Raw genomic sequence first — 26723 nt, 5'->3', positions numbered from 1 at the left:
GGTCTGGCCGTGAGTCTCAGGGTGGCTTCAGCTTACGCGTTTCAGCAGCAGGGGTGCAAGCGATGCCACGTGAGATATTGCGTGAATAAGCGCCACCAAACGCACAAATGCACTCCTATCGACACACCTCCTGATCTGACGATATCCTAGTCAGTCATTTCGCAGGCGAGACGACGACGGCACTCCACAGCTGATTAAATGCCTCGCTCCTCACCTTCGCCATGAGTATCTCAATCACACCACCGGCCGAGCTGTTGATAGAGCCCTGCTATGCGTGCCTGGGACATGTCGACTTCATCAAGTATTGGCTCACCGTGCTTGTTGTGAACTCATCCTCGTCGTGGACGCCGGCATTGATAACCGGGCCTCAGGTGAGCCGATCAATTGATCCACTCGACAGCGCCGGGAAGCATTCAGTACTAGGCTTGGTGGCCTAGTACTGTTGCAGACAGTATCCAGGCTTCCATCTCCCTTTTTGGCATGGAGTGTGATGAAAAGACAGAAATCAGAGGTCATCGTCCTTCTGCTCCTGCGTCGATGCAATCCAGTCTTGCATCAAGGCCTGAGCATTCCCCTGGACTTCAGACTTCTTTTTTTCCGGGCCGCCTTTGCGTTCAATGAAGAGGCAGAGCACCCAGCCCCAAATGCTGAAGCCTTCGTAATCTGTCCTGAAACCAAGTTTCTTCTTGTCATCATCAGCCCCCAACTCAAGAGTGCTGGCGCCGCCATGCTCTGAATCTTCTGCTTGTGGGATCTGCCCAAGATTGACATGTTCATCGTCGCTTTCATCTTGTATCATGACGGCATCTCGGTCGACGCCGAGAAGCTTGCCTCCATTATTGGTGCTTACTGGTGACCTTTTCTGAAAAGTCTTGTTCTTGACCAAAAGGGAGTGTCGTGTCCTGATCTCCGTGAGGAAGATGGAGACCTCGAAGTCATCTGGACATGTTTGTAAGTATCCATTGCCTCAGGCGGGTTCCAGCCGATCCTACCTTGTTTGACTACATCCTTCACACTTTTCTTCTTCTTGCCCTTCCCCTTGGCTCGTTCATTTTCCTCTCTGAGCTTGGGCAGAACGTATGGCTTGATCGCTTCGAACACGCGTGGGAGAGCCGGATTCTGTTCATTGAGGAGCCACCTCGGTTCGTCCGCGGGATTCTCAAGGAAGATGCGACATTCGAGAACAGAATGCTTACTGATTCGCAAGTAGCGTCGAATTGGTGCCATCAAGTCTGCAGGCACGGACGAGTGTGCACTGTGCAGACTTCGCAAAGAAGTCGGTGATACTTGCTAAAGAAAGAAGGTGCGGCCGGCGGCGGCTCTCAAAAGCGCGTCATCGCAGCCTGACCACGTGCTGATAAGATAAGACTCACCATCTGAGCAGCACCAAAGAAGCTTGAACCTCTCTCCTTTTCGATCCGAACAATGAGCTTGTGCAGAAGGTCGAAGACTTCTGTAACAGCTTCCACGGGGACAGATGAAGATTCCTACTCCTTTGAGTGTTGGAGGAGCCTATGGTGTCCTGCTGAACAATGGTTGACTCCTTCATAAGCCATACTGTTGGTCGCCGGTGAGAGACATGCATTGCATGAAGACAGCAGAAAGATGTTGAGGGACTGTTGAATGTCCAAACGGACAAGTCTGAAGGACGAGGTTGAGGCTCTATCCTGTGAATATGGAGTAGACAACAGGACCATGGCTTCCAGTGCGTGGACTGGTCAAACGCTCCCCAGCGCTCGGTGGCACGCAAGCAGCCTGCGCTCCTCAATAGATCTTCCCGTCCTTGAACTCCTGTGAAATCGCTCTTCCTCAGCCATGTATTGTGTGAGTTCTTCTCTTCTTTGTGACCCCCTCTGTCATCTTCCTCTGGGCTCCCATCATGGCACCTTCTTCAACAACCCCCAATTTCTCGAGACCGCTTCCATCTCCCATGACCATCGGCGCTCTGGCTTCTCCGGTCAGAGATTCAAGGACACGTCATGGTTTGAGAGAAATGCCAAATTCAGCCTCTCTGGCAAACATGCCACAGGCAGTGCAGGCAAAGCAAGCTTCACCGAGCAAAAGACTGTTTGACATAGCAACCAACAGTTATGTGCAAGACAAACCGGCAGAACACAACACAGCCAACACAGCGAACGGCGCTAGTACTGATGGGTATTGTGAGTTACAGCACAACAGAAGACTGTCCAAAATCAGTCTCAAGAGCACAGCTGGATCCAGTGTGAGCGATCGCAGGTATGGCGGTTTTCTCTAAGTTCTCCATCATGGGCTCACAACAGGTCAGCATTGATCTGGGTGGCCTTCAAAAGCCGATTTCCAACTTTCGTCCTCATTTATGGCGCCTTCTTGAACGCGACCGCGAGATCCTTAACCTTGACCTGTTCTGGCCCATCAAGCTTGATGAGGAAAGTGACGACGATGAAGATGAAGAGAAGGACGACAACGGCGATGGTGACCCAAAGGGCGTCTTCCCATTCAAAGACCTTAAGCCTCTCAAAGAGTTCCGCAATCTACATTACCTCCAACTCAATGGCATGATGAGATCCTACCAACCGCTGATATGGGCTACGTGTTGGGTTAACCCAAATCTCACTAAAGTCCGCCTCGAAATGGCCCTAGAGCCGGTCATCTGCGAAGACATCATGCACAAATACCGCAAAATCGACCCAAACTGGATTTACGACCGCCTGTCCGACACCCCAGTCGAATGCGAATATCTCGGCTCTCACGGCAACGGCACGTTGCATGAAGAATTTGGAGAGGGCGAATATCTTGATCAACAAGCCATGAAGGCAGGCCAGATGGACATGGTGCAAGCCCTACCTGTCGAGAACATGCGCTATCTGCCAATCACTCATCTTACACTGATGAACTTTGTCGTCGACGGTGGCCCGTTTTTCCGCTGGTTCGATCCTAAGAAACTCAAAGAGATCACCTTCCTTGGCGATTGCATCGATGCCGGCTTTTCCTTGCCTCGAGAGATGAAACTGCCGGTCCGAGTCAACTCACCAAAGCCTCCACCACCTGCCAGGTGGGTCAGACCGGGCGAGGTCAAGCTCATCGACATCAAGCGACCAAAGGCGGCCACGGAAAAGGCTGAAAGCGACAATGCGAGCACGAGTGCGAGTGCCAGCGGAAGTGCGCATGGAAGTGCTGGTTCCAGCGGATTAAAGGGCAAACTAAGCCAGATGATGCCGAAATGGGCGTCCAAGTGAAAGGACAAGGAAGCCGCTCAGGAGGTCCAGCCACTTGAGCAGAGCATGTCAAGTATGAGTCTTCGAGAATAGGAACATGACATTCACGGGCTGAACGGTTTGCAATTTGTGAATGATGAGATGTGCAATGGGGCCTGCGGTTGAGCTTGGTCCTAGAGAGCTTTACGAGACTAGACGAGATGAGACGAGACGAATCATAATTAGTCATGGTGGTGCCGCTGTCATTGCACTACAGAGAGTCTTCACACCAGAGTCAGAAGATGCTAATGAAAAAAAAAAAAACTTCCAACACGAAAATGAACGCCATGCTAGCCATCAATATGCGCAAGTGTCGTCCTCCGCCTTGCTGTAACTGTATGGTACTGTCCAGTGGGAAAATCCAAGTGAATTAGTGCATCTGAGTCGATAAGAGCAATCGTGGTTCGTCGGAAGCCAGAAGCACTCCATTCATATCAGAGAAACGACCACCGGAAGAGTGGGGAGTTGGTCGGCGACCAGTCCCAGCCTTTGGGTCATTCAATACCTCTGATAGCCCCGCCCGGAGCCGAACGTCCTTACGCTCTGCGCATAGTTGCTGTTGGCGTAGCTATTTCCTGGATTTGGACTCATGGAGCGCATCATGGGTTGCGTCTGGCCGTAGTTTTGATACATGCCGCCGGCGTTGCCCATGACCGGGGAGACATGGACTTGGGCAGTCGCCATTTTCTCACCACGCAGACGAGACATGTCGGCACGATAGGCAAGCACCTCGGCCGCATTCTGCTCGTACTTGGCGTCCTCAACCAATTTCTCGTGTTTGCCGGCGCGGCGTTGGCGAATGCAGCAGAACGCGAAGATTGCAAGAGCGAGGAGAATGACACCGCCTACGACACCAATAATGATGTACTTGGTGGTAGGTGTGAGACCATTCCACTTTTGTTTCATGGTCTGGGTTGTCGACTCGCCATTGTCACCGTCCAGTTTGAGTGCGGCGGTTTCGCTACAGTTTGCGTCAGTCAAGCTTTATCCCAAGCCCTGAGGCTACTCACTTAAGAACCTTGATGCTCTGCCAACTGCCAGTCTTATCGCCGTACACATACTGTGTACCTCTGCTCGAGTCCGTGACACGCACCGATTGGACGGCCATGGTGAAGGGGCCGTCGTCATAGTTTGTCTTACCACCGGCCCATTCGACAGTGCCTTCGGCATTTTTCGTCGGGTCACCGCCGGCCCAGATGCCGAGCAACACATGGCAAGGGGTCTGTGGGAAGTTGCTACCTCCGTTGGCATCCTCAGCCTTCAGAACGCGGATTGATTGTCCGTCAATGAACCACTCCAGTTTCTCATGTGTCCAGTCGACGGTGTAGTTGTGCCATTGGTCTTGCGGAGTGCTGACTGGGTGCCACACGGCGCGGTCATAGCTGGTGGTGTTGCCCTTGCCGAAATAGTTGGTCTGCACATATGAATTGTTTCCGCCGATCCACTCCCAATCCACCTCGTCCAAATCGTCCGACTCCAGCACAATGGAAGACACTATGCCTTGCCCCTTGGCAGGTTTCATGATAACTTCTACCTGTCCAAAGAAGATATAGAAGTTGGTTTGAACGGTGGGTGAATCGCCTCGTTGATTGATTGTGAATTCCGCACCCTGGTCCTCGTAGTCGATCTTCCCTGTTGTAACATTCCATACCTTGTCTGACATGATGCTTTTTGTAAAATCGATGGTATAATTAGCCACCCCTAATGCGGTGTCTGCCGGGCAGTCTGTCCGATTCATGGGATTACATGATGAGAAGGTTTGCGCAAGAGAGGTGGTCAGGAGGGTGAGAAGGACAAGGGCGAGAGTCTCGAATGAGCGATGCATGGTTGTTGGTAGCGATGTTTCTGGCGATGTTTCTGGCGATGTTTCTGGCGATGTTTCTGGCGATGTTTCTGGCGATGTTTCTGGCGATGTTTCTGGCGATGTTTCTGTTTCTCCAGCGCCAACGACAGACAGATTTCTGTTTCTGCTTGAAGCTGAGCGTGAGACAGCTCGCTTTGTCCAAATATTGAGATATTGCGGTGGCTGACTCCAGGTCTTGCCCGCGATGACCGTGCGTGGAGGGAAATTGGCGACGCTTGGACTGTCGTTCTAGTTGTTTGTCACTGTACCCAGCGAAAGCAGAAAAATGAGTGTGGTTACGCGTCGCAGCCCAGCGCGACGTCGAGGCCGAAAGGAGAGACTGGCTTGGTAGAGGGAAAGAGCGGCTACGGGCGACACAAACGGTGTGCTCGACGGGAAGAGAGGTCGACCGAGGAAGCTGAGGTGGTGATACCTCCCATATCTCCCATCACCCATCGACCTTGCAAGGGGCGCCGGGAGATGAAACGCGCAGGGAGGCCGGAGAGTCGGTGTTTGATCTCGGTAAGGGGCTCCGCCAAGGCACGCGCCCGGCCAATGGGCTCCCTTGTAGGCTGGCAGTGGTACTTGCAGCTTCCTCTAACCTTACACCTCAACTCTGTAGGTGCTTGTAGGTGCCTGTAGGTGCCCCCCGCACCTCCCGCCTCCCGCCTCCCGCCTCCCGCCTCCCGCCCCTAAGCCTCCTAAGCCTCCCTACATAAGCCTCCCACCTCCTGTTTGGTGCTGTTCAACCCCCTGATGAGTAAGTTGTGATGGCATGAGTCGATCGCCCTGCGGCACCCCATTGGTTTTCGGGAGCCTCGATTCCGACATTTCAGCCTCTTGAGTATCCATACTCTATTCGGTGTCTATAGAGTTAGGTGCTCGTGCTCCGTATAGCGTACCGACTATCCGTACTCCGTATACAGCGATACACTATACGGTAGTAGCCTCAGGGCGTCTCGTCGCTATGTGCATTATCACCTCTTGCATGTCAGTAAGGATCGCCGTCTTAGGTTGGTCGACCATTCCTCGTTGCGGGAATAGGGTCAGGCTATGTCTGGTTATGCATGGTTCATCTCATCACATGAAAAAGCCATCAGGCCGGCTCTTTCCGTCGATTGCGTGCTAGGGAACGAGTATGTACGAGTACCTAATAGTACGGAGTACTGTAACCCGCATGATGTCAACTTTCTCCAAGATTCACCACATCCCACCGACCTGCTTATAAACCAGTCTTCAGATTCCACCTCTACTTGCTTGCGGTCATCGTCCCTTTCGTACTGTGTCTTCATTTTCACCTATACACTTGAAGCTTTATCACCAGTTCTATCATCCCAGTCTCAGTACAATGGCTTTGAACAACCAAGCAGCGTGGTTCCACAAGACAAATGAGAAACTACAGATCGGCCCGGCAGAAGTCGGCAAGCCTGGAGCAGGAGAGATCCTGATCAAGAACCATGCCGTCGCCATCGCTCCCGTTGATTGGAAAATTCAAGATGGAGCGTTTCCATTAACCGGCCTACCTCGTGTCTTGGGTAATGATGTTGCCGGAGAGATTGTTGAGGTCGGCGAAAATGTATCCGGCTTCTCCAAAGGTCAGCGGGTTTTGGGTCATGCAATCGGACTGGTCACAGGGAGACCGGAACAGGGCGCCTTTCAGAACTTCACTGTTGTCCCGGCCATTGCAGTCAGTCCTATCCCTGACAAGCTAAGCTACGAGGAAGCATCCGTTCTTCCCCTGGCTATATCTACGGCTGCAGACGGCTTGTTCCACAAAGATAAACTCGGCCTGGCAACACCCGGCCACAAGGAGGAGAACTCTGGCAAGGCCATACTGATTTGGGGCGGAAGTTCCAGTGTTGGTACCGCCGCCATCCAACTCGCCGTGGCCGCCGGCCTCAAAGTATTCGCCACAGCCTCGAAGAAGAATTTTGAACTTGTCAAAGAGCTTGGAGCTAGTGAAGTTTTTGATCATGCCAGTCCCAGCGTTGTTGGAGATCTGACGGCGGCCCTGCAAAAGTACACCCTCGCTGGCGCTTATGACGGTAAGACCATCGAAGCAGAGAAATAGATGACGGCTAATCTCTTGTCAGCCATTGGAAGTCGAGACTCACAGCTCAACTCCGCCCAGGTTCTGGTTCAACTGGGAGGTGGCACTCTGGCAGTTGTGATTCCACCAATCGCGGATATCCCGGCGACGGTCAATGCAAAGGCTGGTACGGCTTTGTCTTACCCATGTTCACTACGAGTCTCAGCTAACTATCTAATAGTCTTTGCGTTGGCAATCCTGTTGCAGGACAAGGAAGTCGGCGAGGCCATTTACCGTGATTTCCTTCCGGCCGCGCTTGAGAGCGGACAGATCAAGCCGGCGCCCAAAGCCGAGGTAGTGGGCCACGGGCTTGAATATATACAACCTGCGATCGATGCGCTGCGGCCTGGAGTGTCCGCCAAGAAGCTGGTTGTCACCTTGTGAGCCTCGCGTTGGCTCAACCGACGGTTCGTAAAGACCGCGGCGTCCAGATGTTGTAGCTATCCAAGAAGGTTCTGAATATTGACCATGAGATTCAGTCGAGAGCGGCAGCTTCAAATCACTTGATATTACTGAACTAGCTCTTTGGGTATACAGCAAAGCTCGGTCGAATTCATTCATGAATCATCAACCAGTGTAACTTATCATCGTATTCTCACCACCGTTAGTGACTTTTGTATTGCTTTGGTACCGAGCTAATCCACTGGCAATGCCCACGGTCGCCGCCATTGATTCAAATCCACCCGTTTCGGTCCTCTATCCGTACCTTATTTCCCCGTCGCCGAATCTTCATTTTCTGGGAGGTTAGAATCGGAAAATGGAGCGAGAGTACCGTCGTGTTTGTACGGCCATCGAAGCAGCCGTGAAGTCACATGACTGTGCCCGGTGGGTGTAAGAATAGCTCGTGGAAAGATTGAACACTGCCCAACGCTAATTATTATTGTGTCACCCCCCAGAACAACATGCGCGTCTGGTGGATGGTGATAAGGCCTCCATCATGCAACAATAGAAAGGCGCAGCCGCCATTACGGTTCGCTGCATGCCACAAGTCCTGTCTGCACGGATATGATTGATATCTCACCCTGCAACAGCATTTTCCGCCGAACGCATCCATCCACCTCCGCTCAAGGATGGCACAATCTCAGATTCCCGAGGGCGTCTTCTCGCTCCTGGATACTGACCTGTACAAGCTGACAATGCAGTGCGCGGTGTTGAAATATTTCCCCTCGGTCGATGTCGAATACAAGTTCACGAATCGGACGCCGCACATGCGCTTGAACAAGGAGGCTTTCACCTGGTTGCAAGAGCAGACTGCCAAACTGGCCAACATTACACTGGCACAAGACGAATTAGAATACTTGAGAAGACACTGCCCATACTTCAGCTCCGAATACTTGAGCTATCTACAATCTTTCCAGCTGCGGCCTGCAGATCAGGTCACCATGAAGTTCATCCCGGTCGACGAGACGTTCGGTGATTTAGACATCACCATAACCGGTCTCTGGGTGGAAACCATGTCTTACGAGATCCCACTCCTTGCCCTGACGAGCGAGGCATACTTCAAGTTCGTCGATATAGATTGGGATTACGAAGGACAGGAAGAGAATGCTTATCAGAAGGCACAGCGGCTGTTTGAAGCAGGCTGTGTGGTTTCTGAGTTCGGTACCCGAAGAAGACGGTCGTTTCATACTCAAGACCTTGTTGTCAAGGGCTTGGTGACAGCATCAACGGAACAGAGCCTGCCTGGAAAACTGGCTGGGACGAGCAATGTCTACTTCTCCATGAAGCACAGCATTCCTCCAGTCGGAACCGTGGCCCATGAGTGGTACATGGGAATTGCTGCACTCACCAATGACTATGAGCATGCCAACGAGCTCGGACTTCGCTACTGGCTGGACTGTTTCGGTAGAGGGGTGTTGAGCATTGCTCTGACCGACACATTCGGGACCCCCGATTTCTTCAGGGCATTCAAATGTGCCGTGGCGTCTAGAGCATCAGCTTCAGATGATGGAACCGCGGATGATTCTGAGGAGGCGAGCCAGTCACACCGCCCAGCCTCGTACGCTGAAGTTTTTGCAGGCATCAGGCAAGATTCTGGAGATCCGAAGGAATACCTCAAGCTTGCCAGCGACTTCTACAAGTCTTTAGGTTTGGGAGGAAAGATTATTGTGTTCTCAGACGCACTCGACGTCAACAAATGCCTCGAATACAAGGAATTGGCCGAGTCATACGGGTTCAAGCCCTCTTTCGGAGTGGGGACCCATTTCACGAACGACTTCAAGCGCCGATCCGACAGACAGACCAAATCGCAGCCGCTCAATATCGTCATCAAATTGTCCAAAGCAGGGGGGAGACCAGCAATCAAGATCTCGGATAACATTGGCAAAAACACCGGTGATTCTGATACTGTTCGGGATGTCAAACGACGGCTGGGTTACACAGAAAAGCAATGGACTGAGGGCGATGAAGTGAGAAGATGGTGAAGAGATAACCAAGCCGAGCACCGGGGGCACTCTTAGCCGCCACAAGTGTGCATGACCATACGTCGCAGCCTTGTAGCCCCTGAGTGCGTAGTGGGTCGACGGATCGAGGCTCTGTCACTTGTGGGGTGTCGCAGAGGACTTGTTTCTCAAGTCATTGGAGCCCTGAAGCTTCGAGACTTCCAGGCAGATATCAAAATACAGGTGCGCGTTTGAGAGATGGATCCCTCCCTAGACTGACTCTGTAGGCAGAGCCATGGTTGATTATGTGGTTGAGGTCAGATTTAGTCTCTCACTGGCTGTGCTCCAGCACATTGGTTGCGGAGGTTCGGTAACCTTCACGCCAGATAAGTAGCCTCAACCATCGTCGTGTAGACCACTACAGACAGTGGCCAGAGCATGAGGAGATGGGATGCGTGAAACCATGCTTAGTGCGACAATGAGAGGTCCATAATGATGGAGCCTGATGAAGCATGCTATTGAAGGGCCTCCCTAGGCGACCACCTTTGCCCTGCTAAATGAGATTAATCAGGGCTTGATTGGCTGTAAGCAGCAATCAGGTAGTTAGCGAGGCAGTGTGTGCTTTAGGGACCTCGCAGCCCACTACTACTACTGGAACGAGGAGGATGTGCAACAGTCTCACCGGCGATGTCGGGAACAACGGGCGGAAAGGGTAAAGCGCTGACTGCCACCCCTTCTGCCCTTCTGCCAGACCCCGAACTTGAAGGGCGATAAAAAAGTCAACGGCTAGGGGCCTAAGGCCTGAGCTCTTCCTTCTAAGGAGTGTTAGCCAGCGGTTGACGAGTGACGTGCAGTGCGGTGGCCGGGTGCGGTGCACAGCCTCAAGGGCCTAGGCGCCTGCTAGGCAGATAGAATAGATGCTACGAGTAGAGGAGGGTCCGGCTCTCCTTTACAGCCCCAGTTCACGGGCTCCCGCCCAGACTGAGCTTCCCCTTCACGCCAGTCAGCCTGCGACTTCTCGCCCCGAGTCTGAGCTGAACATGCAGAGTGATCACTCAGCTCGCCGCCCTCTACATCATTCCTTCAACTGCTACGTCTACCGCGCTTTCATTCCTCCATCAGTCCCTCATCTCTTGCATCCCTTCCCATCGCATCTTCTCAACGGTCTCGCGTCCTTGCGCGTGAAAGGCCCATACTTTTTTTTTTTAAATTCCTCTTCCAACCTACAGCATTTTCTTGTAGAACCTCGATCAAACGATACCTTTCGGCTCTAGTCCTGGTACATAACTGTGCAATTCTTTCATCATGAGTGTATGTCCCCAACCTTCCATCCATGCTGACTTTAAGCTGCCTGTGGTTGTCGTCGAGCTCTGAAACGTGGACTTCGCATGGCAGCCCAATCCCACTTCATCCCAGGCGTTCTCTTACTGACCGCGATCTCAGTACAATCAAGGCTACAATGGCCAGCAAGGCGGTCAAGGATATGGCGCGTACAACCCTTACGGACAAGCCGGCAATCCTTACTCTCAAGGGGGCTACGAAGGTGGCCAGGGCTACAATGATCAGCCTGCATACGGCGGCGACAGACCACAAGCGCAAGAGCAAGGAGGTAGCTATTACGCTGATGAGGAACATCGTACTGGTGGTACTGGAGGTCCCGGTGGATATGGTACGGATCACTCCTTTGGTCCTCTTGTATACTTTGATTCCCGGCTAATCCGCGACGCCAGAAATGAGAAATATGAATGGTGCCGACCCAAACAGGATCCTCAATGAGTGCAGAGCTGTCGACCAAGCCATTGACGAGATTGAAGCCGACCTGCAGCGACTGAGAGGCCTTCAATCTCGATATCTGGCTGACACGAACACCTCCGCTCAATCCCCGCTGCGCATTGAAGTCGACCGAACTGGAGAGAACATCATGACCAAATACCGTGGCCTTGTGAGCCGTGTCAAAAACATCAAACAACAGCCTGAGTCGGGGAATCCCCGTAATGCTCCGCAAGTCGGCAAAGTCGACCGAAGACTGAAGACTGCCATCAACCAATACCAACAGGTTGAACGGGAGTTCCGAAAGTCGTCGCAGGAGCAGATGGCCAGACAATACCGGATCGTTCGTCCAGATGCCTCCGATGCCGAAGTTCGGGAAGCGGTCGAGGATCCCAACAATCAGCAAATCTTTAGCTCCGCTCTGATTCAGAGCGATCGCCGCGGCGAGGCACAGACTGTCGCTAGAAACGTGTCGCAGCGTCACGAGGATATCCAGAAGATTGAACGACAGATGATTGAGCTTGCCCAACTTTTCCAGGATCTCGAGGCCCTGGTGGTGCAACAAGAACCTGCAGTCACACAAATTGAACAACGAGGGGAGGAAGTCACAGAACATGTCGCTAAAGCCAACAACGAACTTGAAGGAGCTGTTCTCAAGGCCAGAGCCGCCCGGAGGAAGAAGTGGATGTGCTTGGGCATTGTCGGTCAGTACTCTAATTCACCTAGGAACAAGCTTCTGCTAACTCCCTCTAGCACTCATCATCATCATCATCATTGTGGTGGTCGTGGTTGTCGTGGAGGTCACGAAGCACTAGCCGTCGGACGCTGACAGCCCAGATTGAGCTTCACCCGAGTTCGACTAGGCCAGCCGCTAGAATTAGTCTTTTTATTGCATTGGACTGGCCGCCATCTTCCCGCCAATGGTGTCCGCAAACAGCGGGCGAGTGCACCAGTGGCATAACCGACCAGTTTTCCGGTGTCAAGCCTTCTTCTGTATCAAGAGCCTTCGAAGGCTCTCAGTTTGGCGTGATGCAAGCACGCGATCAGCAAGGGGCATAACCGATAAGGGACAGCCGAGGAGGAGGAGGCACCGTGCAATCTCATATGTTCAGAAAAGCCGGCGCGGCGCGCGTTTTCTTTTTGGTTCCTGGTTGTACGCTTTGCAACTAGACAAAGTACCTATTCTAATACATGCACGGTTGGGACCCGCAAATCAATGCGAGTGGAAGGCATGGATGAATTCAGGGTTCGGAGTGACGGGAGTGCAATATAAACCTCATCACCCGGTGTGGTCTTTTAGCGGGCAATGTTCTCATCTGGGGGCTTTTTTCCTTCCTCGGCCTGCGTTCTATTTCCTACTTCCGTCGATGACGATTCTGATTCCAGCTCAAGGCAGTTGAACACTCGTGTCCATTGACGAGAATCATGTTTTCTCTAGTGACGCACTGTGCTGTACTCCGTACTGGACTCGAAGTTCCCGCCACGTGGACGCCGGTGATGGGGTGATCGCCTCGAACCGTAACGTCCATCACCCACAGCGGGTGCGTAAATGCCAAGTTCAAGCTCTCTCGACGCCCTTTCTCCCTGTAGGAGTCACCCAGAGGCCCAGTCGTCGTTCCTGCTCACGCATCTCCAGCCGCCTTGGACTTGAGCTTCTCCTCCTCCTCGGGAGTCTTGGTGCGCAGCTGCAGCGCATGGATGCCGCCGGGCTGTTCCAGTTCTTCCTTGAGAAGGGAGTAGATCATCCGATGGCGGGCGGGTTGGGTCTTTGAAGCAAAAGACTGCGAAATGACATCGAGGCTGTACAGAATAGACAAGGGGCGTCAGTGAGGTGTCTGCTCGACGAAGACGGAGGTAAGTGTGAGGTGAGGTGAGGCGAGGTGAGACAGGATACGGAATCCATGTATGCTCAGCTTAGTTGTAGCGGTGTTCTCATGAATGTGCCCCTACCAGGGGGGCGGGACCACCATCAAGGAAAGGCGGGCTGGGCTAGCTCGAAGTTGAAATTGAAAATGAGCGGGATTGATCATGGGGGCAAATTCGACGGCGAAAACGGTGAAAGCGCAACTGATGCACGTACTAGAAATGCGTCTCCTTGGACGTCGCGCCCGCCATGGCCTGGTGGTGCGCATGTTTATGTGAATCGTTTCGGATCTTCAGCTCCGTTGGACTCAGGGCTTCCGTGACCTGCGTTCGTGGGATTAGTTAGTTCCCCTTCAGGCAAATGGTGTTTGTGTTTGTGTTTGTGCTCGAACGCCGCCCGGCGAGGTAGCAGGAGAGAGTGAAAAAGGCGGGAGTTGTGCAAAAGGACAGAAGGATGGTTTTGTGTGGCGGTGACGTTGCGCGTGGGTGGCAGTTCTAGTGCTTCTTCGGCAGGATGCAAAGGAAGGTCGAGATAGAAGAGGCACATAAAAGTACAGGCAGCACAGCACAGGACGGTGAGGCTGGGAGGGTGGGTGTGTGCTGTGCGTATCATGCTATGGTGCACATAGTCAGACTTACTTTTCGCCGGATCGTGTCCTCCATCGGCGTGCTCGACGTGCTTGTACTCGTCGCCATTCTGGTTAGAAGGGTCGGATGCCCGATCGAGCTGCGCAGGCTTAGAAAGCGTCGCATTGGAACATGGGAAGTGGTTTGCGGGAGGAGGATGGAGGCTCTTGCAAATATCTCGTTACCATTTCGGTCCAAGGTGCAGGTGATACTGTACTGTACTGTACTGTACGGAAGTACTAGCACGGATGGATTAATTACAACTACTAGGCACCTAGGTACCTGACAGCTCCCCCGCGCACTTTATTAGAGCTGCCTAGGTACATGCGCAGTTTGTCACTTTTATCCCTCCTGCATTCTGGACTGCTCTGGATTCGCCAATGCATCGGCGTTCCATCTTGGATCTGTGCTCTCCTGGACCGGCGCCCATCCCAGTTGAATCTGCACTTGTCAATACGACCTCGGGAAGGAGGAGAGTAAGGGAGTGAGCGAGTGGGTGGTTGATGAACTGGTTACAGAGTATGGAGTACTGTACCTGCATTGTCTTTTGGTCCCAGTCCTTGGTGAAACTCTTGATCCTCCCGTCCTCCACCTCGAATATGGCCGCTGCACTCCACTGGGCATGCTTCCCGGACGCCGGTATGCCCTTGTACGGCTTCCCGCAATGACTGCCTTGGGCGGTATATCTGAGCAGGACGTGGCCGTTCTTTGCAAAGACCTGGTCGAACCGGATTATGTGGAGGTCGGCCACGCTCTCCATGACGACGGCATGGGAGGCCGCATAGTCCATTGGGGTCTCACAGCCCGGGAATGTCGCAGGAGCCCAGAACCAGCTGTCGTCGCGGCAGAGATGGCGCACTGAGTCACGCCCTTGGTTCTCGGTCGGCGAGTATGCGATGGCCATGTATTCTTTGCATATGGCGATATTGCGCTGTCCGGTGAAGATGGTCAGCTTCTTGGGCACGCTCGAAAAGGTCATGGATTCAGATCAGACCTCTTCCTCGGCAGTCTGGTCTGTGGTTATCACAGCAGGGGGGTACTTCTCGGGAGCCACGCTCAAATTGCTGGTCTCTGTCTCGGGGGGCCAATGCGAGGGCATTGCGAAGCTATGCGTATGGTGCTGTGAGCTGAGCTGTTGATCCCCGGGCCAGCGACCTTGGAACCTTTAGAAGGGAGTTTGTAGCTGCCTACCGATTACCTAGGTACTGCCTACTCGGGATTTACATACGTCATTTGCTCTGACTGAGGGGTATGGCAGAGGCACAAACGGTGTGTGTGCCTTGAATGTCTGTTGTCTTCGAGTTGAGATTTGCCTGCTGATCCCAATTGTAATCGAATGTCGGATTGTGTCAGGACTCTCTGTTCTGGTCGCGTTAAATATGCTGGTGTTTCAGGTTCCAGTCTCCATCGGTTTCCGGAAGGCGCGTTAGACATTGATATGATTAGCTAAGAAGTCCGTTACAACTCCCTACGTGCCACTGCCAGAACATTATTGATTCCTATTACGCGTGCCAACTCCATGCCACTTTGATCAAGTACTAGTCTTCTACATCTACTAGTATGCCGAGGGGACCAAAGCTTGACTCAACCAGCTTACAGTTTCCGGGGTCTGGTACAGCATTGACCGACGCTTCAATTCAAAATATCCTCTCGCGTCACATCCATCATGGCAGAGTCAGGCCCGTCCGTGCTCTCGTCACGTCTGGCCAGCCTGAACCCTTTCTCTAGGCCAAAAAGCAAGACTGACGGCGATGACCTGGGGGAAAAGATCGACTCCAGCACCGTCGCTGGCGGTGGGCACGGCTCCCGTCGATCTGCAATCACCAGGGATCAGCTTAGAGTCAGCCACGCCTTAAGGTCATTCCTTGTCCATGAGAATGTCCTCTCCAAGAACGACGCTGGCTTGCATGACCTAGGCCACTTGACCGACCCGCTACGCGCACTGCTCGGCAAGCCCCATATCCATGTCCCATCCGACCTTACTGACAGGTCCCATCCGTTACCCGAGTACTTCATCAGCTCTAGCCATAACACCTACCTGATGGCGCACCAGCTCTACGGAACCTCGTCAGCCAAAGCTTACGAGATAGCTCTCAACACCGGATCTCGATGTGTGGAGATCGACGCTTGGGACGACGAAGACGCTGAAGACGAGCCAAAGGTCACGCACGGCTACACTCTCGTATCACGTATCTCGTTTCGCTCCGTTTGCGAGACCATCCGTGACGCCGTCGATAGAGAAGCCGCCCTTTCGGCCAGTGGATCCGGCTATCGGACCTCACCGGTCCTGGTTTCTCTTGAAAACCACTGTGGCAACCACGGCCAGCGCCGCCTCGTCGAGATTATGAAGGAAGTGTGGGATGACCGTCTCCTGAGCAAAGCTGTCAGAGGCAAAGGGCACCGAGAGCAGAACGGCTCCGGCGACCATGTGCTGCTTGAAGAGTTGGGTTCCAAAATCGTCGTCATCGTCGAATACCACTTCCCAACTGAAGTGGAGGCGGATGATCACAGCTCCAGCACTGACGACGAGGTCGACGAGGACGACGAGGCAAGGCAAGCGCGAAAGGCCTACAAGGAAAAGAAGAAGGCCGTCCCTGCAACTACCATCATTCCAGAACTGGCCGAATTAGGGGTCTACGCACAATCGGTGAAGCCCGCAGACAACTCTTGGTTCGGCGAGGTCGGACTCAAGAATCGCCCACACCACCACCTCATCAACATCTCAGAGACGGCATTGAGGGCGCACATGCCCGCAGAGATCGGCAAGATCGCCCAGCACAACGCCCATCATTTGATGCGCGTCTATCCCAAAGGCACTCGAATCTCGTCCAACAATCTCAACCCGGTGATTTTCTGGGGCCTCGGAGCCCAGATCTGCGCCCTGAATTGGCAAACCTTTGGCGCCGGTCTGCAGCTGAACGAGGCTCTATTCGGAGGAACGGAAGGATATGTCCTCAAGCCTGCAGCTCTCCGCGCTGGGGGAAGCGGAAAGCTCACCACCGGGCCCAAGAAAAGACTCCGACTTCATGTGGCGGGAGCTTCGGACGTCCCGTTGCCAGAAGGCCGCCAAGCGTCCGACATCAAGCCATATCTGTCTTGTACCTTGATTCGTCCGGATGACCAAGGCCAGAACCCAGCCAAACGCAAGACCGCACTCTACAAACATCACAAACTTGGATTCCTCCATGACGGCGAAAACCCAGCGGCAACGGATCCGGTCTGGGAAGAGACCCTCGAATGGGAGTACGAGGACAATGAGCTGGTCTTTCTACGCATGCTCATCAAAAGCGACGATAGCTATAGTAGAAACCCCGTGTTCGCTGTTGCCGCGGTCAGGATCTTGTATGTTGCCGCCGGATGGAGTTTCATCCGCATGCTGGATTTGAGAGGCAGGGAGACGACATGTTCGTTACTGGTGAGATTCGAGGTGGAAGATGTGTAGGGGTTTGACTTAGGCCTGCTCCCTATCCAGCAGCGGTATGGTACTAAGGATCTTGACAGCGGCATCGTCCATTCATTCATTGGTTTGGGTACAATCTGTCCTGCCTCCAAACTCTACTCTCTTTCTCATGCCTTTCCATTGCTAGCCGCGGCCTTCTCGGCAGCAAGTCCTTCCCTGCGACTAACACTTTGAGGGTCGAGATAGGGCCTCTCTCCCAGGCTCACGGACCGCGATCCTTTCCTTTCGCCCAAATCCTCGTCATCAATGTAATCTGGAGTGGCTGCGTGGTACACACTCCGGTTGTCCCAAATGGCCACATCGTTGACATTTTGCCAGCGAAGCCGAACTTGAATGTCGTGGCTCTCGGTCAGGATCTGGAGGAACCAATCGAGAAAGTGCTTCGATTCTGCTTCCGAAAGGCCCACGATGCTGGCTACATGGTGACCGACGGCATAGACGCTCTTCCAGCCCGTGACTGGGTTGGTGCGAATCACGGGTTGGAAAGCCTCGAGGATTTCACCCACGTTTTCGGGGGCGCCCCGTGGCCCCGGGTGCAATTTGAAGTTGTTCTTCTCGGCCGATTTCTGGAAGCCAGGCTGGGCGAAATGTGCCACGAGCGTCTCCAAGAAGCCTCGTAGAGGCGGAGAGATGCGATCATATAATTCATAGCCCGAAGCCCACAGCGTGTCTATCGTCGGAGTCGGACGTTAGCAAAGCTCTATCAAACATCAAACCTGCAGGTGCTTCAGGTCTACTTGCCTCCGCCCGTCTTCGGGAGCTGGGTCAAGCGCAGCAAGGCATAGTCGCTGGGAATCGGCTCGAAGGTGATGTCCGAGTGCCATTGACCTTTCAGACTCTGAGTGGTGCTGAACCCGAGGCTCTTGCTGAAGAGCTTCTTTGCCTGCACCGAAGAAATGACGCTGATCTCGTCGTCCTTCGAGCCGTCCTCTCGGCCCGAGTTGTTGAGGGGGTGGATATGGAGCTTCGATGTCTCTGGCTTGCCCGACAGCTCGCCGAGTCGTTGAACCAGCTCCTTCTGAAGGTCGTCACTGATGTTGTCCTGCTTGCGGAAGAAAACCACACCACGTCGAGAGACTTGGATCAATGTCAGCCGCTGGATGGCACCTCAGAGGACACCTCAGAGGGCACCTCGGATACACAATACGCACCAGTAATGGCCAAATCTCTAAGCAGCTCATCCGAGTTGGGAGCACGTAGCCACTCGGCCAGGTCTACATCGACGAATTCACGCCCGATGACTGGCGTGACGTCGAACTGTCGAAACCTGTCGAGCGCTCCGCTCAATTTGAGAGGCTCTCGGTGGCTCTTATAAACCTCCTTGGGGATCTGTTGCTCGGTCTGGGCTGGGCCGTCGGTCTTCTCAGTCTTGTCAGTCTTCCCGAGAAGCTTCTCTGCTTCCTGGGTAACCGTTTCAACAGCCGACGGTGCCATTATTTTCTTTTAGTCAGTGAGAGAAACCTGTACAATTCAATTAAATAACCCAGGCTCAAGATCAGATGGATTTAGGATTTATAGAAAGGTCTGGGCTGTTGTAACAGGGATGGGACTCGCGAGCCCCTCTCTTTATACCTACCTATGTTTCGTCCATCTTGCCATGTGTCGACCCGAGCACGCAATAGGGTGCTGACAATCAGAGAGAGCGAGGGGAGGGGGAAACAACGACAAGGGGATTCGCTCTGACGTGCTAGGGCTGGAATTGGAACTCGTAACTTGTAATCGTAAGGACGGTGATATGGTCTTGGAAGCCTAGTTGCCAGTTGCGTGCTTATGCAGAGACATGACTGTGACCTCCTTGGCCATTCAGAGCTACGTTCTTGCGGCAAACACGGCACGATGATCTCCAAGCCACGACTGTGCATCAATTGACTTGTGTTTAGGTGGAATCTCTGCATCAATTGACTTCTATAGGTGGGATCTGTGCATCAATTGACTTCTGTTGAGGTGAATTGACTTCTGTTTACGTGGGATGGAGGGATGGAGACCTTGTATAGGTACGATTGGAATCAATGGAACTTCCCCTTGATTCTGCCAGTAGGCGCCACCTACCAGGCGCAGTGGAAGCCTACCGAGTGGGCTACAGTAAGGAGGAGGAGGCTTACATACTGCAATACTCCCTCGGTACGGATAGAGTGTTTCATTCTCCGAGACAACGTCGTTGATGGTGCGTGAATGCATCAACCCTCCTGTTCGTATCTTGACTGAGCAGACTCGATCAGTCTGTCAAACTTAGGTATTCCCAGCCTTGCCCTTTAACCAGAAGGCTGGTTTAGGCATGCCATACTAAATAGCATGCGCTCTCCCTGCGACCCTTTGATAGAGAACATGGAACCTTTTGCCACTAACTGGCCACTTTCTTCCTGGAATAAATGTTCTCTGGCTTGGGAATCCCCAGGTTCTCTCGAAGGGTCTTGCCTTCGTATTCCGTGCGAAACAAACCGCGGCGGACCAGCTCCGGCACAATATGCTCAGTGAAATCGCGCAGTCCATCGATCAGTCGTGGCTGAATCACTGCAAAGCCGTCTGTAGCCTCGGCCTCCAGCCAGGCTTGCAAATCATCAGCTATGCTCTGAGTCGTGCCCACCAAAGGACGGTGGCCGAGACCGATGGAACAGCGCTCGGCAGTTTGGCGGATGGTCAATTTGTTGTCTCGAGCGAACGATGCAATGGCCGCTGCTCTGCCACTGGACCGGATCCCGCCTATGTCATAGTGGTCAGGGAAAGGGTCGTCGAGGTTCGCGGCTCCGAAATCGATCCCGAGATTCTGCACTGCGGCTTCAATGGGCCAGAGCTCGGTGAGTTCTTTCAAGCGCCGTTCGGCCACTTCTTGCGTCGGGCCCCAGATGACGGCGACGCCGGTCAAGATGACCAAATGCTCGGGCTTTCGGCCTGCTGCCACCGCGGCGGCCTTGAGCTTCCGGAACGTCTCCTGGCCGTCCTTGATGGAGTAATTGGCGCAGTAGATCAAGTCGGCCGACGAGCCTCCAAAAGCCACGCCTTCGGGCGACGTGCCTGCCTGCGCGATGACCGGATGGCCCTGAGGAGGACGCTCGATGCGCAGAGGCGAGTCGATCTTATACAGCCCGTCGTCGACGTGGAGAGGGTGGATTTTCGACAGGTCGGCGTAAATGCCGGTTTTCTTGTCGCGCACCAGCGCGTCCTCCTCGAAGCTATCACACAAGGCTCTCACAATGTTCAGAAACGACCGGGCCCGTTTATACTTGGCCGCACTGTCGAACGTCTCCTGCTTGGAGATGCCCAGGTTGTCCGTGCCTGGGCCGGGCGTCGTGACCACGTTCCACCCTGCTCTCCCATGACTGATGTGGTCCAAAGACGCCAGTTGCCGCGCCACGTGGGTCGGCTCGTTGTCCGTCACGCTGGCCGTGTATACGAGCCCGATGTGTTTCGTTCGCGCCGCAATGGCCGAGAACAGTGTGACGGGTTCAAACGTGCTGATGCTCCAGTAGTGCTTCTCCACATCCTCGAGGTGTAAGGACGCGCCGTCCGCGAGGAAGAGTGTGTCAAACTTGGCTTTTTCCGCCAGTTGGGCATACTCGATGTAATAGTCCACGTCGAGGCTCTGGTGAGCGTCGATCTCGGGATGTCGCCATGCTTGTGTCGCCCGACCCGAGAAGATGAAGCCCGCAAGATGGAGCTGTTTCTGTTTCTTGGTTTCCCCCATGGTGAAGCAACCACAACCACGCACTCGGGCAAATCTGGCTCAGCCGCAGTAGTAACGAGAAAGAACAAGAACCTCTTGTATGTACAGTTCTGAAGCTGAAGAAAACATTTCTCCTCGCTTGGCACATGACCTGCCTCTGCCTCGAAGTCGGTCATGTCGATGGCGCCATGGTTCCAGGTGAAGACGCAAGTCTCCGTTGTTTCCCACGATGCTGTTAGCTGCATCTGGCGGGCTTGGGCGCGAAGAATTGTCTGGCCCTCTGCTAAACGAAGCCGAAAAGGCTCTAGGGTCTAGGGCCGACAGAGTGCAGAGTACGGATACATACATGCTGGAGAACTTCACAGATTGACGAGCTGCGTAAGACGGCACGCGGCATTCAGCAAGGACCACTCGGTCAGTTCTGTCTGTTTAGAACCATGTCCGCTGGTTTAAATCCGGCAGATCTATGAGATGAGCCTTGTGACTAGGTATGGATGGCTTCCGCCTACCATCGTTGATGAACTCGCGACCAATCTCATAGCTCCCATTGCATGCGCCTGGTCGATAAGAGCTTGTAGGTTCCAGGCAGTTCAAGGTCCCGTCCAAGCCTTAGCGCGGCGTGTTTGTTTGACCAAGCGTGCAGCTTGTCCACGCATCGCATCAGCTTTCAGCCTAGGCACTTTACCAGAGTCGACGGTTCTTCAGAGTTTCATCTCCAAGTACATCAATGTCATCGTGACCATCGTACTCGCGACCCTCGCTCTGTGCTTTGAGAACTTCACGACGCACCCGGACCACTTGAGCTTCGACCTTTCGTGTGAGCCACCACGAGTACAAGACTGACAGACCAGCACCGAACGCCATGCCCAGGGAAATCCCGAAGCTCTGTCGATATCCGTCCTTGGCCCACTTCGACTGGTAGAAGTGCGGCGATACCACAGATGAGATGTTGCTGAAAGTACTCTGAAGACCGAGAGCGAATGCAGCTCCTGTCGCGTGCTGTACGTAGCCAGCACGCCACGACCAGTATGGAGGGTAGAAGGAATTGATGAAGATCGAGCCAAGAATGCATGCGGCAAATTTCCCGTCTCTCCCCGCAGTCATGAGAATGATCAGGGACACCAACGAGCCCAATACCATAAAACTAGGTTTCTTGTCAGTGGTCAGTATTCCAGCATCCGAGGGCACTCTAAACTCACCTGATGTACAACGGTCTTGAAACAAATGCTCGCCCAATGAACCACGAACTGAATATTATACCTAGGACCGCTGCGACGACTGGTGGAATGTTGAGTAGCTGGTTTCTGGGAAGTCCTGCGAAGCCAAGGCTGGTGATGATGGTAGGTAGATACCAGCTGAAGGCGTTGGAAGCCAGATTCATAAAGCCCTGGCAGCCTGTGAAGCTCCAGACAAGGGGGCTTCGGAACGCGTGCCACGCATCTTTCTTGTCAAAGTTTTTGTCTCCAGTGGTAGGTGCATTCCGTGGTAGACGTGCTTCGATGAATTCTTGCTCCCTCGAACTAAGCCAGGAACTGCTCCGTCGCGATTTGGGAAAGTCGGGCAATAGCCAGAAGAGTAAGCCGCCGAAGATAACTGTCGTAACTCCCTCGATGATGAATACCCAACGCCAAGAACTGAGGCCGCGAACGCCGTCCATATAGCTGATCCCGTAGCAAAGCAAAGACCCGACCAAGCCAGAAAGGTTCGAGAGAGCAAAGAACCAGACCATTGGCCGACTGAACTCATCCGTGCGGTACCAGAAGGTCAATTGCGTGATAACGCTGGGGAACATCCCAGCCTCAAAGAGTCTGGGTGCTGTTAGCACAATTCGGAAATCTATCTGAAGCTCTAACTTACCCAACAAGAAATCGGCAGGCAAGCAATTGGGCCTTTGTATGGACAGCACCGCTGCATGCGGTGGCTATGCCCCAGCAGATGAAGATTCGTGACTGCCAAACGTGCGGCGTAAATTTTTTCAGTACCAACGTGCTTGGAAACTCGAAGGTGATGTATGCAATCTATCAATTGTTAATCCCGCCGTGATATCAAATGCTGCTTTGCTGATTTAATCACGTACTCCGTAGGTCGACGCCACCCAATTGTACTCGTTTGCCGACATTTTCAGTTCCTTCAGAATATTGGACGGTTGACCAACTTGGAGAACTTTGATCAAGCTCGCATTGGAATTGTCGAGCTGTTGACTCGAAAACCCAAGTCAGTGATCACGATACGGAGGCAACAAGAAGATACCACGTACATTCTTGATCATAAACATCAATCCAATCAGTATGAAGAATCTTCTGTCAACCTTGGACATGATGGCTTTGGATTCAGTCGCAGAGAACTCTGATAAAAATGCTGCCCTGCTATCATCATCATCCCTCAGGTTACGTCTCAATCCTGCTTCTGTATCGACCGTTGCGACAGGCCCTTTTAGGATGGTGGAGGGAGCGACGTGCTCGTCGCTAGACGTCGAGCTGGTGCCCCTTAGGGAGACGACGGTCTGTTCTGCCCCCATCGTGGCGTCAAAGGTATTCACACGGTTGACCTCGGCTATCCTGCGCCCGATGACTTGGGCGTACCGTTTGGATGGAATTTATGCCTGAGGATGAGTGGATTGCCGAAAGACCAGCAGGGATGAAGTTTTCGCAGGTTTTATAGATCGGTTCCATTCCTCATCAACGTATGTCGCTATGCAGGGCGCACTCTAGCTCTTCGCTTCTCCATGGCGTGATTGACTGAAGATCTGACCGAATATGATAGCTTGATGTTGACATGTCCTGGCGATACTAGCTAGCTGCACCAATTCCGCGATAATGCCAGGAAAGGCGTGACAAGTGCAGAGATAAAGAACAGCCATCATACCTCTATTAGTAGAGGTGTAATTGCGCTGGAGCAGAAGGGGAAGTAGTCGACGCCGGACGGCTTGGCCTCCCACACGGGACAGGTGGGAGCACCTGAGTTGAGTTGGAGCTGAATGCTGCATAGCTGCCGCCTAGGGGGAAGGGTTCCGCCATTCATTCAGATTGTGAATGTGAGAGAGATAGAGTGGTAGAGAGAGTAGACATGTAAACAGATCCGCAGGGAGGATAAAGGAAGGGAGCATGGAGTCGTGAGCAGCCGTGACGAGGAGGATAAGTTGCGCAACCCGCTGGCTGTATCCGTACCACGTATCCGTACTCCGTACTCCGTAAACCTGGGGGGTTTAAAGCGGCAGGGCGCATGTGACTTCCCGAGCAATGCTGGAGTGCCCCATCGCCAAGCTGTGGGAATGTCGAATCCCCAGGCCATGGAAAGTCAGGTACCTGTAAAATATCTCAACAGGTGGTGCCATTTCCCAAACACTTCGTCCAAGTGGATGTGAGAGACCAGAAGTCCAGCTAGGGCTAGGACTGGAACTCTGTTGGGCGTGCTCAACAATGTTGACGGGATGCGCCCCTTGACTTTGGCCTCTCGATTCCACGCCGCTGTATCTTACTCCGGAGCTGGTTTCATAGCGACCGCTGCTCGACGGCCCTTCTCCCCTTCCATCAGTAAGAGATTTCAATTTCGAATGGCGTCTACTTTGCCCTCCACGCCCATCTTCGAGGCCATTGCCAAACATGACCCTAAAAGCCCGGCCATCATCCACGGCGCCTCCGACCGCACCTTTTGTCACGGCAGCTTGCTGCACGATGTGGCCGCCGCAAAAGACAATCTGACTGCTATGGTCGATGGAAAATCTCTCGCTGGCGAAAGAATTGCTTTCTTAGCTGAAAACGGCTACGACTATGTAGGTGCGCGTGCACATCCACCACCTGGCTGACGAGGCACGTTGACATGATCTACAGTGACCTTGCTCTCAATCCTTGCCCAGGATGCCATTGCTCTACCTCTCGCCCATACCCATCCGAACTCGGAATTGCGATACATTATCGAGAACAGTGAAGCCGCCTTGTTTCTGTCAACCGAGAAATTCCAAGACAAGGCTCAAGAGGTGGTCAGGGAAGGCCTGAATCATATTCCGCAATTGCAGATTCTTTCCAAGATCGAGACTGGAGCAGTGTCAGCCGAGAATGTCAAGTTCAGCACCGACGATGTCAAAAACGGAGGCTTCATGCTCTACACATCCGGAACGACAAACAGGCCTAAGGGAGTGGTCTTGTCGGTACCGACAATTACAGCGCAAGCACGGTCGTTGATAGAAGCATGGAAGTACGGGCCTTCTGACTTGCTGCTTCACGTCCTGCCACTTCACCACATCCACGGCACCATCAATGCGCTTTTCACACCTCTGATGGCCGGTGCAGCCGTTGAGTTTGCATACCCGTTCAGCGCGGATACAGTATGGAAGCGACTCGGAGCGCCATTCCTTCGCAATTCGCCACCCACGAAACGACCAATAACGTTCCTGACCGTAGTACCTACTATCTACAACCGGCTCCTTGCCTCATACCCCTCCCTAGATCCGGAGATGAAGCAAGCGACCCGCTCGGCTATCACGCCGCGGTACATGCGTTTGAACATCTCCGGGTCCGCCGCGTTACCGACGCCGACGAAACAAGCCTGGACCGAACTTAGTGGCGGCAATGTGCTGCTCGAGCGGTACGGTATGACTGAGGTTGGGATGGCGCTTTCATGCGGACTGGCGTTCGAAGACCGCGTCGATGGAAGTGTGGGCTGGCCTTTGCCACTGGTAGAAGTGCGACTGGTCGAGTCCGAGACCGGCAAGGTCATTGAACCAGGAGAAGAATTGGACGCCAACGGCACGCCTCGCGAAGGCGAGATCCAATTGCGTGGGCCCACCATATTCAGTGGATACTTTCGCAACGCGAAAGCGACGGCAGAAGAGTTTGTCGCAGCAGATGATGGCGGCAGCAAATGGTTCAAAACCGGTGACGTGGCGATCCGCCAGCACGTTCCGGGAACGGGCCAAAGTGACCAGGCCTGGGCGAAAGGTCCCATGTATTTCATCCGCGGCCGGAAGAGCGTCGATATCATCAAAACCGGTGGCGAAAAGGTGTCGGCGCTCGAAGTCGAGCGAGAGCTCCTTTCCCTTCCTGAAGTTTCCGAGGCCGCTGTGGTAGGAATCTCCTCGGAGCAATGGGGCCAGAAGGTCGCGGCCGTCATTGTCCTCACCCCCAAGGGCTTGACCGGCGGCCGCGGTGGAAAGCCCTGGGGCGCCATGGACATGCGGAGAGCGCTGAAGGACAGACTGGCCAACTACAAGATCCCGCAGGAACTCAAGGTCGTCGAGTCAATCCCGCGCAACGCCATGGGCAAGGTCAATAAGAAGAGCCTCGTCAAGAATGTTTTTGAGAAACTGCCTTGATCTTGGTCCTGATCCCGCAGTGATGAGCCACTTGGAGGCAGGCACCAACTTTTTATCTTGTTCAAGATGTGTGTATGAATTCTACGCAAAGCCCAGAACGACAGGATGATGGGTAGATAAAAGCTCTGGATGGCAAACGGAAGGACCTGTACAGTGTATAACACTAACAATATATCCAGAAAATATTACGATATTTGACTCTATACTGTCTTGTTGAGCCATGTCGATTGAGTCGGGAGCCACCCCTGTCCACCGTGCAATTAATTTCCTTGAAAAATCGGATTGATTCACTGCAGGCAGGGCATGCAGGGCATGCAATTGACAACAGCTTTGCCCTGCCCTATCATCACAATGTTGGGCGAGGCTACTCAGCAGCAAGGGCAAGTGGAGACAATAAGGCTAAGGCATAAGCCTTAATTCGCGAGGCTGAGGCTGAGGCCCGCTAGGTCCGGCTATGTACAGTATCCGTACTACTATCGCGGCTT

At 53.4% G+C, this 26723-nt stretch overlaps 14 protein-coding genes across 14 annotated transcripts; 7 read left to right on the top strand and 7 right to left on the bottom strand.

Moving 5' to 3' along the window:
* Nucleotides 1–505: 505 nt before the first annotated feature.
* A1O3_07575 (uncharacterized protein) lies at nt 506–1227 on the bottom strand (the record flags this gene model as incomplete). Its single annotated transcript, XM_007737683.1, has 2 exons — nt 506–939; nt 993–1227. The coding sequence occupies 2 exons, from the start codon at nt 1225–1227 to the stop codon at nt 506–508; spliced, it is 669 nt and encodes a 222-aa protein (XP_007735873.1).
* A 1037-nt stretch (nt 1228–2264) lies between these two features.
* On the top strand, nt 2265–3215 carry A1O3_07574 (uncharacterized protein; the record flags this gene model as incomplete). The annotated part of the gene is made up of 1 exon (XM_007737682.1): nt 2265–3215. One exon carries the CDS (start codon nt 2265–2267, stop codon nt 3213–3215), a length of 951 nt encoding a protein of 316 aa, XP_007735872.1.
* Nucleotides 3216–3731: 516 nt separating this feature from the next.
* Nucleotides 3732–4896, bottom strand: A1O3_07573 (murein transglycosylase; the record flags this gene model as incomplete). The annotated part of the gene is made up of 2 exons (XM_007737681.1): nt 3732–4194; nt 4244–4896. 2 exons carry the CDS (start codon nt 4894–4896, stop codon nt 3732–3734), a joined length of 1116 nt encoding a protein of 371 aa, XP_007735871.1.
* Nucleotides 4897–6424: 1528 nt separating this feature from the next.
* On the top strand, nt 6425–7549 carry A1O3_07572 (uncharacterized protein; the record flags this gene model as incomplete). Its single annotated transcript, XM_007737680.1, has 3 exons — nt 6425–7121; nt 7170–7292; nt 7347–7549. 3 exons carry the CDS (start codon nt 6425–6427, stop codon nt 7547–7549), a joined length of 1023 nt encoding a protein of 340 aa, XP_007735870.1.
* A 686-nt stretch (nt 7550–8235) lies between these two features.
* Nucleotides 8236–9588, top strand: A1O3_07571 (nicotinate phosphoribosyltransferase; the record flags this gene model as incomplete). The annotated part of the gene is made up of 1 exon (XM_007737679.1): nt 8236–9588. The coding sequence occupies one exon, from the start codon at nt 8236–8238 to the stop codon at nt 9586–9588; it is 1353 nt and encodes a 450-aa protein (XP_007735869.1).
* A 1417-nt stretch (nt 9589–11005) lies between these two features.
* A1O3_07570 (uncharacterized protein) lies at nt 11006–11263 on the top strand (the record flags this gene model as incomplete). The annotated part of the gene is made up of 1 exon (XM_007737678.1): nt 11006–11263. One exon carries the CDS (start codon nt 11006–11008, stop codon nt 11261–11263), a length of 258 nt encoding a protein of 85 aa, XP_007735868.1.
* A 15-nt stretch (nt 11264–11278) lies between these two features.
* On the top strand, nt 11279–12131 carry A1O3_07569 (syntaxin 1B/2/3; the record flags this gene model as incomplete). The annotated part of the gene is made up of 2 exons (XM_007737677.1): nt 11279–12020; nt 12070–12131. The coding sequence occupies 2 exons, from the start codon at nt 11279–11281 to the stop codon at nt 12129–12131; spliced, it is 804 nt and encodes a 267-aa protein (XP_007735867.1).
* An 807-nt stretch (nt 12132–12938) lies between these two features.
* Nucleotides 12939–13875, bottom strand: A1O3_07568 (BolA protein; the record flags this gene model as incomplete). The annotated part of the gene is made up of 3 exons (XM_007737676.1): nt 12939–13116; nt 13397–13503; nt 13819–13875. 3 exons carry the CDS (start codon nt 13873–13875, stop codon nt 12939–12941), a joined length of 342 nt encoding a protein of 113 aa, XP_007735866.1.
* Nucleotides 13876–14148: 273 nt separating this feature from the next.
* A1O3_07567 (uncharacterized protein) lies at nt 14149–14785 on the bottom strand (the record flags this gene model as incomplete). Its single annotated transcript, XM_007737675.1, has 2 exons — nt 14149–14247; nt 14342–14785. The coding sequence occupies 2 exons, from the start codon at nt 14783–14785 to the stop codon at nt 14149–14151; spliced, it is 543 nt and encodes a 180-aa protein (XP_007735865.1).
* Nucleotides 14786–15472: 687 nt separating this feature from the next.
* Nucleotides 15473–17248, top strand: A1O3_07566 (uncharacterized protein; the record flags this gene model as incomplete). The annotated part of the gene is made up of 1 exon (XM_007737674.1): nt 15473–17248. One exon carries the CDS (start codon nt 15473–15475, stop codon nt 17246–17248), a length of 1776 nt encoding a protein of 591 aa, XP_007735864.1.
* Nucleotides 17249–17373: 125 nt separating this feature from the next.
* Nucleotides 17374–18700, bottom strand: A1O3_07565 (uncharacterized protein; the record flags this gene model as incomplete). The annotated part of the gene is made up of 3 exons (XM_007737673.1): nt 17374–17936; nt 18095–18343; nt 18418–18700. The coding sequence occupies 3 exons, from the start codon at nt 18698–18700 to the stop codon at nt 17374–17376; spliced, it is 1095 nt and encodes a 364-aa protein (XP_007735863.1).
* Nucleotides 18701–19607: 907 nt separating this feature from the next.
* A1O3_07564 (uncharacterized protein) lies at nt 19608–20948 on the bottom strand (the record flags this gene model as incomplete). Its single annotated transcript, XM_007737672.1, has 1 exon — nt 19608–20948. The coding sequence occupies one exon, from the start codon at nt 20946–20948 to the stop codon at nt 19608–19610; it is 1341 nt and encodes a 446-aa protein (XP_007735862.1).
* Nucleotides 20949–21608: 660 nt separating this feature from the next.
* Nucleotides 21609–23445, bottom strand: A1O3_07563 (uncharacterized protein; the record flags this gene model as incomplete). The annotated part of the gene is made up of 5 exons (XM_007737671.1): nt 21609–22071; nt 22127–22735; nt 22785–22945; nt 23005–23121; nt 23185–23445. 5 exons carry the CDS (start codon nt 23443–23445, stop codon nt 21609–21611), a joined length of 1611 nt encoding a protein of 536 aa, XP_007735861.1.
* Nucleotides 23446–24480: 1035 nt separating this feature from the next.
* Nucleotides 24481–26238, top strand: A1O3_07562 (uncharacterized protein; the record flags this gene model as incomplete). Its single annotated transcript, XM_007737670.1, has 2 exons — nt 24481–24703; nt 24758–26238. 2 exons carry the CDS (start codon nt 24481–24483, stop codon nt 26236–26238), a joined length of 1704 nt encoding a protein of 567 aa, XP_007735860.1.
* Between the last annotated feature and the right edge of the window lie 485 nt (nt 26239–26723).

Source organism: Capronia epimyces (assembly GCF_000585565.1).
Source record: "Capronia epimyces CBS 606.96 chromosome Unknown aczIQ-supercont1.6, whole genome shotgun sequence".
NCBI classification, from domain to species: Eukaryota; Fungi; Ascomycota; class Eurotiomycetes; order Chaetothyriales; family Herpotrichiellaceae; genus Capronia; species Capronia epimyces.
The sequence above is the reverse complement of the archived record's forward strand: the minus strand, read 5'-3'. Positions and strand labels throughout refer to the sequence as shown.